General features: G+C 41.3%; 1 protein-coding gene across 2 annotated transcripts in view; it reads right to left on the reverse strand.

Annotated features, from left to right (window-relative positions):
• The window catches only part of DYNC1I1 (dynein cytoplasmic 1 intermediate chain 1), a 300330-nt gene that overhangs the window by 106372 nt on the left and 181231 nt on the right, over nucleotides 1-12727 (reverse strand). For both annotated transcript variants that reach the window (XM_087861060.1, XM_087861059.1), the window contains 3 exons: nucleotides 12253-12342; nucleotides 5641-5803; nucleotides 3549-3648 (listed from right to left, as the gene is read on the reverse strand). In XM_087861060.1, the coding sequence (XP_087717186.1) occupies nucleotides 3549-3648; nucleotides 5641-5803; nucleotides 12253-12342 (353 nt within the window). The remainder of the gene's footprint in view (nucleotides 1-3548; nucleotides 3649-5640; nucleotides 5804-12252; nucleotides 12343-12727) is intronic.

Consider the following 12727-nt stretch of genomic DNA (forward strand, 5'->3'; position numbering starts at 1 on the left):
GCCCAGAAGACCAAAGCAAAGCTATGCAGAAACCTTAGTTTCTTCCTTTTTCTCCCCTCTGTTCCGCTCATGTAGACACCCTCGACACACATGCCACTCCAAGACTCCAAGACTGTGTCTCTCTCCTTCTTTTCTTTTTTAATATTATTGAATCACAGCCTGATCCTTTGAACCCCATAAAAGTGTCATGATGTAGGAGCTGAAGGTTCCAATTCCTTTTTCTTTTTTTCTTTCTTTAGTAGTCTCCAAGACCAATGTGGGGCTTGAACTCACAACCCCGAGAGCAAGAGCCACATGCTCAACTGACAGAGGCACCCAGCTGCCCCTCCAATTCCTTTTGCTCGGGCTCCATATAAAATGCGCTTTTCGGAACTGCAAGCCTCTTCCCTCCAGCGTAGGTGAGGTTACTCAAAAGTGGTGAAAAGGAACCACGGTCTCTCCATGGCAGAGTTTCCGCCCTTTACAGTTTCAGTTCTTGCACAAAACAAAACCAAACAAACCCCCCCAAAACAACAAAAAACAAAACAAAACAAAACAAATCAACCAGAAGCCTATGTGGAAACAAATCCATCCATGGTCCATATGGCCCTCATACACTGTGGCCAGGCAGGGACCGGCCCTACTGCGGCCCTGCCAACCCCTCAGGGAGCTTCATCAACTGTGACCCGGAACACAGGAGAAGTTGCCTTTGAGAAATGTGTCAGATAAGGTTCCTGTGTAATTTCCAGACTCTGAACAAGTGAACAAGCCGAGCCAAGTGTTTCCTCAGGCTTGGATCTAATTTCTGTGCGTACACCCGAGCACGCTCACAGACCACCCACACACTGGCGGGAAGCGGCTGGGCCAGCCCTGCTTGTATTAGTCTCTGCGTGATCAGGCACTGCGTGCTCTGTTGTTTGAATGTAAAAGGAGGTTCCAGAGGAGAGAACACTGGCCCACTTGGTGGCTGATGACAGTCCGGTTGCGAGGGATTACCCTCCTCTTCAGTTCTCCTGTACTCCAGTAGGATTACATGGGGCTCTTCACGTCATCCTTTTTACAGCTCTGCCTAGAACACGCTCTTCTCCTCGCCAGTGCTCTAAATCCCAGTGTTTCAGAGACAGATCCCGACCTCCACTGACCTCTGAAAGCCCGTGCCTTCTGCCCCCTACCATTCGGCACTTATAACCTCTCTTGGTTCAGATTCATAAGTCTTTCGTGAGAGGCAGTGGTAAAGAGAATATGCTCTGAAGTGCCAGAGACTTGAGTTCAGGGGCGCCTGGGTGGCTCAGACGGTTAAGCATCTGCTTTAGGCTCAGGTCATGATCCCAGCGTCCTGGGATCAAGGCCCACATCGACTGCTAGCTCAGCGGGGAGTCTGCTTCTCCCTCTCCCTCCGCCTCGGCCTCTGCTCCTGCTCTCTCTCTCTCTCTGTATCTGTCTCAAATAAATAAATAAAATCCTTTAAAAAAAGACTCGAGTTCAAATACCCACACTACCATACCCTAGCTGAGCGATTTTTTTAAAATATTTTTTTTATCATATTATGTTAGTCACCATACAGTACATCCCTGGTTTTTGATGTAAAGTTCGATGATTCATTAGTTCCTCATAACACCCAGTGCACCATGCAATACGTGCCCTCCTTACTACCCATCACCAGCCTATCCCATTCCCCCACCCTCTTCCTCTCTGAGGCCCTCAGTTTGTTTCTCAGAGTCCATAGTCTCTCATGCTTCATTCCCCCTTCTGATTACCCCCCTTCTTTATCCCTTTCTTCTCCTACTGATCATCCTAGTTCTTATGTTCCATAGATGAGAGAAATCATATGATAATTGTCTTTCTCTGCTTGACTTATTTCACTTAGCATTATCTCCTCCAGTCCCGTCCATGTTGTAGCAAATGTTGAGAAATCGTTCTTTTTGATAGCTGAATAATATTCCATTGTATATATGGACCACAACTTCTTAATCCAGTCATCTGTTGAAGGGCATCTCGGCTCCTTCCACGATTTAGCTATTGTGGACAGAGCTGCTATGAACATTGGGGTGAATATAGCCCTTCTCTTCACTACATCTGTATCTGAGCGATTTTTAACAAGTTACTTAGCTTCTCTGAGGTTCAGTTTCCTTAACTGCACAATGGGGATAGTAATGGTTGCCACCTCCTCTGAGTTATGAGACTGAAAGAAGATGTCTTCAGAGCAGTTGGCACAGTGCTTAGCACATAAGAAACACAAATTAAAAGCTAGCCATGATTATTGTTCCCCATAAGAACATACACTGCAACAAAGCAAGAACTATGCTCCATGTAAATGTCCAGAATTTATCATTCCTATTTTCCTCATTGCTGTTGTGTCATTGTCATTGCAGGAAGGAACATAGCATGGCTGTTATGAATGTGGACTCGGAGATCAGACCACCTGGGTTCAAACTCTGGCCAACAACACAGCTAGGCTGTATGCTTTTGTGCACATTACATAGCTGCTCGGTGCTGGGTAATCTGTCAAGCAGTGGAGTTGGCTCTTAAGCAAGATGACTTTTGGTAAATTTGCCTACTTTCACTCTGAAAATACCTCACTAAGGAGTATAAACTTCTTTTCTTAGAGGCAACAAGGAGTTTTAACCCAGGGAGTGGAGTGATCAGATTTGCATTTTAGAAAGATTATTTGGCTAGGTGTCCAGAAGGAACACCACAGAAGAACAAGCATGGATATAGGAAGACCAGTGAGAAGTTTAGCAATACTACAGGTGTAAGGTGATAAATACATGAGCGGAGAAATGGACAGTCTTGGCGGCAGTTTGGGTCTGGGAGATGAGTGGGAGAAGGTTGCTAATGTTGATGATGAAAGTTCTGCGTTAGGCCCTTGGGTATACTGTGATATCTTTAACTTAGGATGCAGTAGGAAAAAAAATTCTGGTATGTGAAAATTATGAATTAGTGATTGCAGATTCTATGAGGCAGCTGAGTGGATCTGTCTGGTGTGCAAAGTGGAATTTGGGAGGGCAGTGGGTAGGTGATATAAATAGGCTGCCACGTGGTGGCTGAATCCATGGAAGTTCCACAAAGAGCATGTCGGGAGGAAGAGTAGAGGTTGAGGGCACAACCACAGGGACCACAGCGGTGGAAGAGAAAAAAGAAATTTTGGAGAAGTGTGAGAACGAGCAGAGAGTGGAGCTGTGGAATTCAACGAAGGATTCTGTTTTCAGAATATGAGGACGTCAGCTAGGCTAGATGACAAAGACGTCAGGGCAGATGAAGTCTTCAAAACAGCCAAGGATTTGATGCGTGGGGAATCACTGGTGACCTCCATGACAGGAATTTTACAAACAGGACGGCCTGCTCCTTGTCTGGTGCCTAGCACATGGTGAGTACTCAGTGCTTATGAATAACAGCATGCAAAATTTAAACCGAAAGCTCAGTAAACTGAGAAAGAAAACCAAAAAGCATAGAATAAAATTGTAGGCTAGTAGACCCATCTAAAGTAGTGGAGAAAAACTCTCATTTTTTTAAATATAAATGCCGTGAGAACACAGCCCAGTTTGTCCCACCCCAGCAACAATTCTTACCTGGAGAGACCAGTCCATACAAGTGACTACTCGATGCTTGGACCAATGCTCGTCGTAGAACTGACGGTTGAAAGAAAGGTTGGCTCCAGCCTGGACATCCCTAGGAGGGTTCAAACATCACAGACAAATACGATGCTTCAGAATGGGGCTTTATCTCTGCTGCTCATTTTGAAATAATGAGATGGCCAGAGCATGGCACGCAACACTTCCTGAGGCCAAGGCTTCAGTTTAGATAGTAAACGCCGATCATAAATAAATGAACTAATGGGGGTCTTCTTTATGAGAAGCTCTCCCTAACCTCACCCAGGAAAGCTTTCCATGTGTTACTCCCACGTGGGGATGAAATGTCAAGTAATTTTCAGGTTTTCATCTTGACCAGTCCCTTCAGCATTCTCTTCCACCTAATAAGTTCTATCTTGAAGCAGAGTTCCGTAGAAATCTCCCAGCTATCAAGGGAGCACTGCCTACCTGGAGATTCTTTGATATCATATCACTATCAACTTATCTAGCCTTAGACCAGAGATGATACGCATGTTTCTATTTACCTATAATTTCTGGTTCACTGTCGTGTTGCCTGCCTGCTCAACAGCAAGTGATAAGTTGTACCATGAGTCAGGCATAGGGCAGAGTGAGGGATTCACCACACGCATCAGATACTTAACATAGACCAAAACAGCATCTGGGGCTACGAAAACACTGGGGCCAGTGTCTACTTGGCTGATGCTCAACTGGCCACAAACCCTCCTTTGAAGAACTCTGCACTGCTCACGCATTTGCTCCATGAGGCTGGGTGCAAATTGAGTAACGCTCGCTCTGCGCCAGCAGCTTTGGGATCTGCATAAAAAGCTGCCTACATTTCTTGGGTTTCAGTTCAGGAATTCCTCCACTTTCACCTTTCTTCTGTTCATTTGCTTCATCCCACTGACTTGCACCCTGTATCACTCGCCTTGTACGGCTCTTGTTCAGATGGTGACTTGGCTCCAGACTATTTACTTGGGCTCCGATCAGCTCACTTGGGACTTTTTCCCCCTATTAACTCTTCCTCCAATCTGCCACTGCAAACTCAGGCAAGAGGTACACACACCCAAGGAACTGCCAAGCACCCAGAGGGAAATGACTCAGAAAATCGACTGAGCCATAGACTACTGGCTTTTTCAAGCATCTCATAACATGTATATTCAAAATATTATTGTCTCTTCAACATAGTCTAATGGTGCTGCCAACTGGTTAGAACGTTTTCAGAACCCCCTTTTGAAACTGCTTTTGGAGCCTCTGTTCCGTTCCCTTGAGCACCCTCATTGATAATACATTGTCCTTTGAGAATTGTATTTGAATTTTAGAAATAGTAAAAAGTCAAGTCTGATGAATAAGGCAGGTGATCTCACCTTTTCATATCCTTCTTGGCCAAAAGGAACCTGCGGCTATAAACTGGCTATATTTACTTCTTACAAAGCTCGCAACGTACCTCCTAGTGTCCCAATGATGCGGGACTGCCCCCGCCTTTTACAATACACATGTTACTGTCTCAGCAAAAGTCACTGGGGGTCATTGACTTTTATTGATTAGTTTTTGTTTTATCTTTAAATATATCCCTGCACATGAGTGTCCTACAAGACATATACACGTATGTTCATGGTGTCAAAAAGAGGAGAAGGGTTGCAGTCTCTGCGAGCTGTTCCCCACATCAGTGAAGGGGGTCCCATATCTCCTGTTTATTTTGTTCAGCTTCCTGTTTGCTTAGACATCAAAAATAGATCCACTGGATAACACAAATCTCCTTTGCTGCTTATAGGAATGTTTTCTCAGAGGACAATGTACGTGACTCTGCCAGTCTCTATCACCTGGACTGTTCCCCAGATATCAAGTTCAAAAGCATTTCACGGAAGCACATGATAATTACAGGGAAACACTAAGCCAGAAGTTATAACCAAAGCCCTTAGTCAAAGCCGTTCAGCAAGATCCACCCTGGAATTTCATCCTCCTCTGATTTGTTTGGTTTGGGATTTGCCTAGTCAATACATAAGTGCATTTAGAATCAACAATAATTTATTGCAGTGTTTTTGGATTTTTTTAATGCACACAAGAAACTAACCCATCTTTTTCCTCTAACTCTCGACCGCTGTAGTCAAAGAAGATGTCGGAGTCTTCTGCCAGCGCTCTTTCAATTACCCGGATCGTCCGATCAAAAAAGATGAGGAATTCCTCTGAATGAAGGATCTGCTGTTTTTCTTCCTCTGTCAGCTCTCGTGGAGGGGCTTTTTAAGTAAAAGAGATTGTTAGGAAAGAAGAAAAGGACAATTAACACATTTCAAGAGGAGTCCAACTCTTCAGAGAGACAACTTAGCAGAAGAGTGACCAGACGGCAAAATAAGGCACTGTCAGTACCGGTCTACACGGCTCCTAAATCCGCACCAAAGGGTTGTGCCGGCGGCCTCCCCGCTAATTCTACAGAGAGATTTCATATCTGGACTAATTACTATTTCAAAGATTACAAATGAAAATAAATTGGTGTTTTTTAGCAACCAGTTCTGAATGTTCCCTTCTTTAGAACTGAACTTGAAAAACAGCTCAAAGAGTACATAATAGAAACATGAATAAAACTATGTATATTGGATACCACTGAAAGCTGCAGATATGAAAGAACTCAGAGCTGTCTATAATATGATCTGGGTAGCATCTTTCCTCGCTCTCCTGGACACCTTCATTTTATTTGAGAGGGTTAGTTGGTAAGGCCGACTAGCTCTCATACAGGTTGTGCTCAAAACCTGAAACGGGTCCTTCCAAACCCGCTTTGCCCTGAGATATCTTCTGCTTTTAAACAAACACATGGAACAAATAAATGCTTCTATAAGACACCTCAAAATGTTTATGCCTTTCTTTTTCTAGCTTGATTAATCTTATTAAACTAAGTTTGAAGATACAAAATGAGGCAAAGAGAGATTAAGTAACTGGCAGTATGTCAGGGTGTCTGAAAGTCAGCTCACCTCGGAGTCCTGAGTAGGTTACATAGACTATCCCTTCAGAGGCAAGGCTTACATACAAGGATAGCGAAAGAATTATTACCAGCCTATCCCATTCCCACACCCCCTCCCCTCTGAAGCCCTCCATTTATTTCCCAGAATCCATAGTCTCTCATGGTTTATTCCCCCTTCTGATTACCCCCCCTTTCTTTGTATTAAGGAGGGCACATATTGCATGGTGCGCTGGGTGTTATATGCATGTAATGAATCATGAAACTTTACATCAAAAACTAGGGGGATGTACTGTATGGTGACTAACATAATATAATCAAAAAAATATTAAAAAAAAAAAAAGGATAGCGAAAGGATTAGGGACTCCCCCAGACTGAGAAGCCCTCAAGCATAGAAACTGTCAGCTGAACCTTTGTGGTTCTTCAGGAGCCCAGTTCAACTCCCTTGCAGAGAGCATTCAGCAGGCATTTGGTGGATTACTCTCTGGAGGATCAGAAGCTTCTGGAATGTAAGGGACAGGAGGACGGTACCGCACTGCAATCAGTGCTGGAGTCCCTAGTGGAGTCTCTCACTCACGGGCTTGGCCAAACACTTCTACAACCATCCCCATCACCATTTCTACCTGGCCACATGGTCAGCGGTAGCAGAAGGTCTGCTGTTATTTGTTTCACTTAACAATATCGTGAAGCCATTGGCCCGCCAAATCTGCACTGTCAGGCGGCCTTGCTGCAGAGCCAAGGCAGTGGATCTCAAGCCTTTAATGTCCAAAATGTCTTCCGCCTTCCGACCTCCCCTTCCCTGCCCCAGCCCACGGTGCAGGGGGTGTGGAAGGACTCCAGAATCCGTATCTGTACAAGACTGGGGTTATGATAATGTGGTTGCTTCACACCTTGCACAATGCTCTCCGAGGTCATGTGATAACAAAACACGATTCATCTACTACGGCGGAAGATCGTCTCCCAAAACAGTTTGCCCCGTAGTTTACAGTAGCCCTGCACATAGTTAGAAATGGTCCTTTGCTGCCGCAGCCTCCAGAGCCCTACTTAATATGCCAGTGTGTCCTGGGGCTCTCCGGGAAGCTCTGGCGATACCTGCTGAGCGGGGGTGCCCACACACTAGACTGAGAATCGGTGAAAGTGCCAACGTGTACATGGAAATAACAAGGACTGTACAAAACCAACCCGGAATCCGGGACGGCCTCTGCCCTCAGCCAACCTGATTCTTTAATCAGCCAAAGCTCTCGGAGCAGCAGTTTTAGCTATAAAATGGGGTAATGATACCTAAACTTTAAGTCTCATGTAAGGGTTAAGGATAAATATACTGAGCAAATAGTTAAGTATTCAATAATTAGTAATTAAGTAATAATTAATTAGCCTACTTTCTAAAACTCTCATAAATGAGGCATTATAATTTATTCGCCCTTATGTAAGTTCAAGAAAACAGGTAACCAGGCAAAAGAAGAAGAAAAAAAAAACCCCTACAAAATGCTAGGTTCACTTTGGTTTGGTAGTACTGTTACATAAACAAGTTTCACCAAACGAGGACACCACGGGGCCAAGAAGAATGTCGTATTTTAAAAGCCTTATTCAGCTTTAGTTACTGCTGATGGATGACTTGAGACCCATCTGAAATTAAGCAGAGAAATAGGACTTTTTTCTCTATATTCTTTTTTAAAATGATATTTAAAAGACCTGTCCTACTCTCTGTTTATCTTTTTGAGTTACTTCTATTTCACCTGTATCTTTCCTTACAGGTCCATTACCTTGAATAAAAAATAGAATCTATGTCATTTTCTGTAATTTTTTCTTCCCTGTAGCTTATTGTCACTTTGATCTCAGCTTTCAAGACATACAACTTCTTCTCTAAGAGAAACATAAATGGCTGATCAAAGAGTATTTGCAGAGGCCAAGTTCAGGTAGGTGAAGCAGTAGCCTCTCCAGATATTATGTTTGACAAAACAATATTTGGCTTGAAATTAAATTGCTCCTGAAGCAAAACAAAGGATATATTTTATATTAAGCTTTGATGTCTAACAGGGATCAAATGACATGATTTGTTAGCACAAAATAACAAGATGCATGTGCAGACAATTTCTTTTTGAAAATCATAAACAATATTCAACTTAGGAATTAAACAGGGCCATAGTTACTTTTGATAAACCCCCAAACCTCCCATATTTAAAATCTTTAAATTGATAAGTGTTGTTACAATGCAATGAAAACATAGTAGAGTATCCAGGAACCACAACCAAAAGCTGTATTCAGAGATAACACTTCTCCAGACACCATATTTCATGAAAGAAAACTGGGTGATTAATGGAATCCACAAGGTTCAAAATGCAAGCACGAACAATTAGAATCAGAGTTGTATTACTTCAGAGGAGACCCCAAATTCTCCCTGATCTATCTGTTTCTGCAGCTTTTCCCTATCCCTGGCACCTAATGAGTTATTTTCAACATGTTCACTGCATAAAAAGGTGCAAATTAATTTAATAGCCAAATGCCTACCAGAGCAAAATGTAGGCATTGATAATCATTGATTTTTCTTTTTAAGTGAAGCAGAAAATGCTATTATTGCAGGTCTGTTGTTTGTTTTTGCAACACAAAACATGGAGTATTTCTGCCAAGAGCTAACAATATTTTATGCATGTAACATGGCCTTTAAAAAAAAAAAAAGATTCCTTATGAAAAGTCAAATACATGGCTATAACTATCATATGATCCAAAGGGCAATTTTCATACTTGCCAAAATTTACCTGAACAGTTATATTTAGCTTGAATAACAACTATAAAGACACTGTACTAAATTCATGAAATTTGAAGTTTAGAAGATGGCCTAAGTCTATGACTTTGTGGTTGCAAGATTAAAATCTAGTATACATTTTATTTCAGGGTCTATTTTTTATTCTTTTTCATTATAGAAATATTAATTTCTCATTTCAAATATGAAAATACTTGTGTATGTGTCTCTATGATGATTCTACGTTATTTGCTGGGCTTTCTTGAGGTTTTTTTATTGAGTTAATAGTACTTTTCCAGTTTGTTGTTGTTGTTGTTTTACTCTATTTACTATATACTATATCTTTGGTTTCACGTTTTAATTTGTTTTTAAATACAAAATTCATAATGAAATTCACAAATTATATTGAGTATCTTACAATCTTTCCTTAAGGTCAAAAGCTATTTTAAAAATATTCATTTCGGAAATGTCTTGCCTTGTTTTCAATGATGCAGCTTTGAGTTTTGGTATAAAAGATTACATCTTTTAAATATTTTTCAAGACTATATGTAAAAGACAAAAAATAAAGAAGTAAACCCACGTAGCTTAAATCTTAAACCTGATTAAACAGGGACAGTGGCTCTTCTAGGAATTTTACAGTGAAATCATTTCATAAACAAGAGCAAGAAAACCAAACCAAACTAATAAAGAAGGATATCCTTCTCTGAAGTTAATGTGAGGTTTATGAGTTAATGTGCATTTGCAAGAGTTAGGTTTCCAATTCTGTTGTTCTAAATCTCTAAACATGAAGATACCAGAACACTCACACATAGAAGTTGCCTAAAATTTGATTAAAAGCTAACATGTACCTGCCGTTTTCCCTTCTCCATTGTGGAAAAAAGAGTGAAAACAGTAAAACATCTAAACCCTTATTTCTTGACCATTTAGTGCATTTTGATATCACCCAGGCAAAAATGTCAAAAGCTAGTGAGCACTGATTTTTTTTTTTCCCATCTCCCGCTTTTTTTTTTTAACTCCCAAAAAGGCCAGATTTCTCAAAAATGTGTTCCCTGGTTTGAAACTGTGTATGTCAAGTTTCAGCCCAGAGCAAATTTTTATGGCTGAGTAATAAATCCCTGAAACTCAAGGTTCATAAGGGAAGTGCTGACACAGCCCTAACTACTATGCAGCCGTGTGAATGGCGCCACGATTATATCTGCTAGAGATTCTTGAAAAAGTTTGCAAAATACTGTCTTACTTAAAAAAAAAAAAAAGCCAGAGAGAGTTTGATGCCAACATAAACATGCTTTTAACCCATTATGTGCTAATTTGCAGAAAAGCCATTAATAGAGAAAAAGGCACACGGTGCAACAGTACAGGAAATGTACTTCCAACTTCTTTTTGACTTTTAACAGGACTTTAATCAATTCCATGAAGCAAGAGCAACAGTTAAAATGAGAGGGTGTTTTTGCTTAGAACTTAAGAAGGGGGTTGCAATGCCTTGCCAGAGAAGACAATTTGGGGGTTGGGGTGGGGGGGCAGGAGGGAATCTGTGCCAAGACACACAAAAGAACCCGGGCTCCTTATCACCCAGAAGGGCTTAAGGATATTTTGCAAAAGGAAAATGCTTTTCTTTATTTATTTTAATAAATCCTGACTAATTTTGTCTCTTGCTACACCTGTGTTAATGATATTCCATTCACCAGCTTTAAAAAAAAAAAAGTTCTTAGAATTTTAGGCAAAATCTCTTCAATCAAATGCATTTAGAATCCCTCAGAAAACAATAATTCTTGTGCCTTCTGTGTATGCCACTGTTAAAGATCCTGAATCTACTCCCTGCCCTTAGTCGTAGCCCAGAACTTCACGGTAATCGAGATCACTTCGCGCCTGAGCAGGCTGAAAGAGTATATATGACCGATATGCACCCATTCCTGTAAAAGTCCCCATGACAACTATGTGCCACATACGATGCCAGAGCCACAGGCATCTTCAGAATTTAAAAATTAAGTGAGTTTCTAATTAGACTTGTGTTGATCTATATTTGGGACACTTAGCAGGGAATGTGGAAGAATCTTGTAAATCTATGCATACTTCGTCTGTCAGTAAGAATGACGATTTCAAAATTCTTTCATCTCCACGGGCTGAGAACCTCAAAGGGATACAAAATTAAATTTTTAGAGAATCAGCACCGGTAGCATTTCTTGTCTTCCCTTGTCTTTCTTCTTTTTGCTTTCTTGTTTTTGAGACCCAGTGCTATGACAGGATGACACCATCGTGGTGAAATGTACAGTCCTTGGAGTCAACTACAAATCCTGGATACGTATCATATCCTTGGATAAGTTTTTAAACCTCTCCCTTCCTGGTTCTTCATCTGCAAAGTAGGAATAATAATAGTATCTGCTTCAAAAGGATGTTTTGAGATGTAGATAATAATCTCTCTAAAGGGCTTAGGAGAGAGCCAAGTACACAGCAAGCCCTTAATAAATGCTCATCATTATTGTCACTGGAACATGGAAAGGTTATTCTTCCTACGAGCAGAGCCATGGAAGAATACTGTGAACAGTACAGTTAATAGTAAGGATCACTGTTAATGTTTCTGTGTGGATCACACGGATAAACTTCAGAATTTGTTAACAAAATAATTATAGCTGCTTCTTCCCTTTACTGTTATCATTGGGAATATTTGATGCAGTGTACCAGGTAACATGACCATGGATAACAAATATCTTATTTTCTCACTATTTAGTAACAATTTTACTGGAATTGTGGCTGGACTTAATGCTGGAATTGTGGATGGTTTCTATTTTATTTACTTCTATCAGTCAAAAAAATAAACGACTCTTGCTTTGGGGATTACAGTTTATGGTGCCAAATGTAACGTATTGAACACCCATAGAAAACCTTCTACATAGGGCGTGTGCGTTTAATTTCTACTTATCAGGATAGCCTCGTATGTTGGTACACGATAATAACAACAAAATGATGACGTATTTATCTCCTATACCGTACCATACCTTCCTTCGCCTCCTGTTTTTGGTCTTGATTTTCCAGTTCTGGATCGTGGCCAACTTTAGGTTCTACCATTTCCTCATCTTCCTCATCCTCTAGAAAAAAGAAAGAGAAAAATGCATTATTTTGTTTCCTTCAAATCAAAGCCTTTGGTTGATGGTGGGAGGTAGGGGCAAAGGGTAAAGTTCCAATCATTTAGGGCAACTTCTAAGTAAATCAGTCCTCAATGAATGCCCAAGATATATGTTCATGAATATATGAATAAATTATCTCCAAAAGGGGCCTCTTTGAAAGTCCCCCCGAGCTGCTGAGAAAAGCGCCCGAGTCAGCACCTGCTAACATCCATCTCCAGGCCCTCACCACATGGGATGTCTTGGAATTGCCTCTCTGACCTCTGAAGCTTCTTCAGAGATGACCCAGGAACAGATCTCAAAATGTTTCCACCTGCGGCACATTCTCCACAGGGAACACCTGCTGTAC

Source organism: Ursus americanus, chromosome 3 (genome assembly GCF_024610735.1).
Source record: "Ursus americanus isolate L20-20 chromosome 3, mUrsAme1.1.p, whole genome shotgun sequence".
NCBI classification, from domain to species: Eukaryota; Metazoa; Chordata; class Mammalia; order Carnivora; family Ursidae; genus Ursus; species Ursus americanus.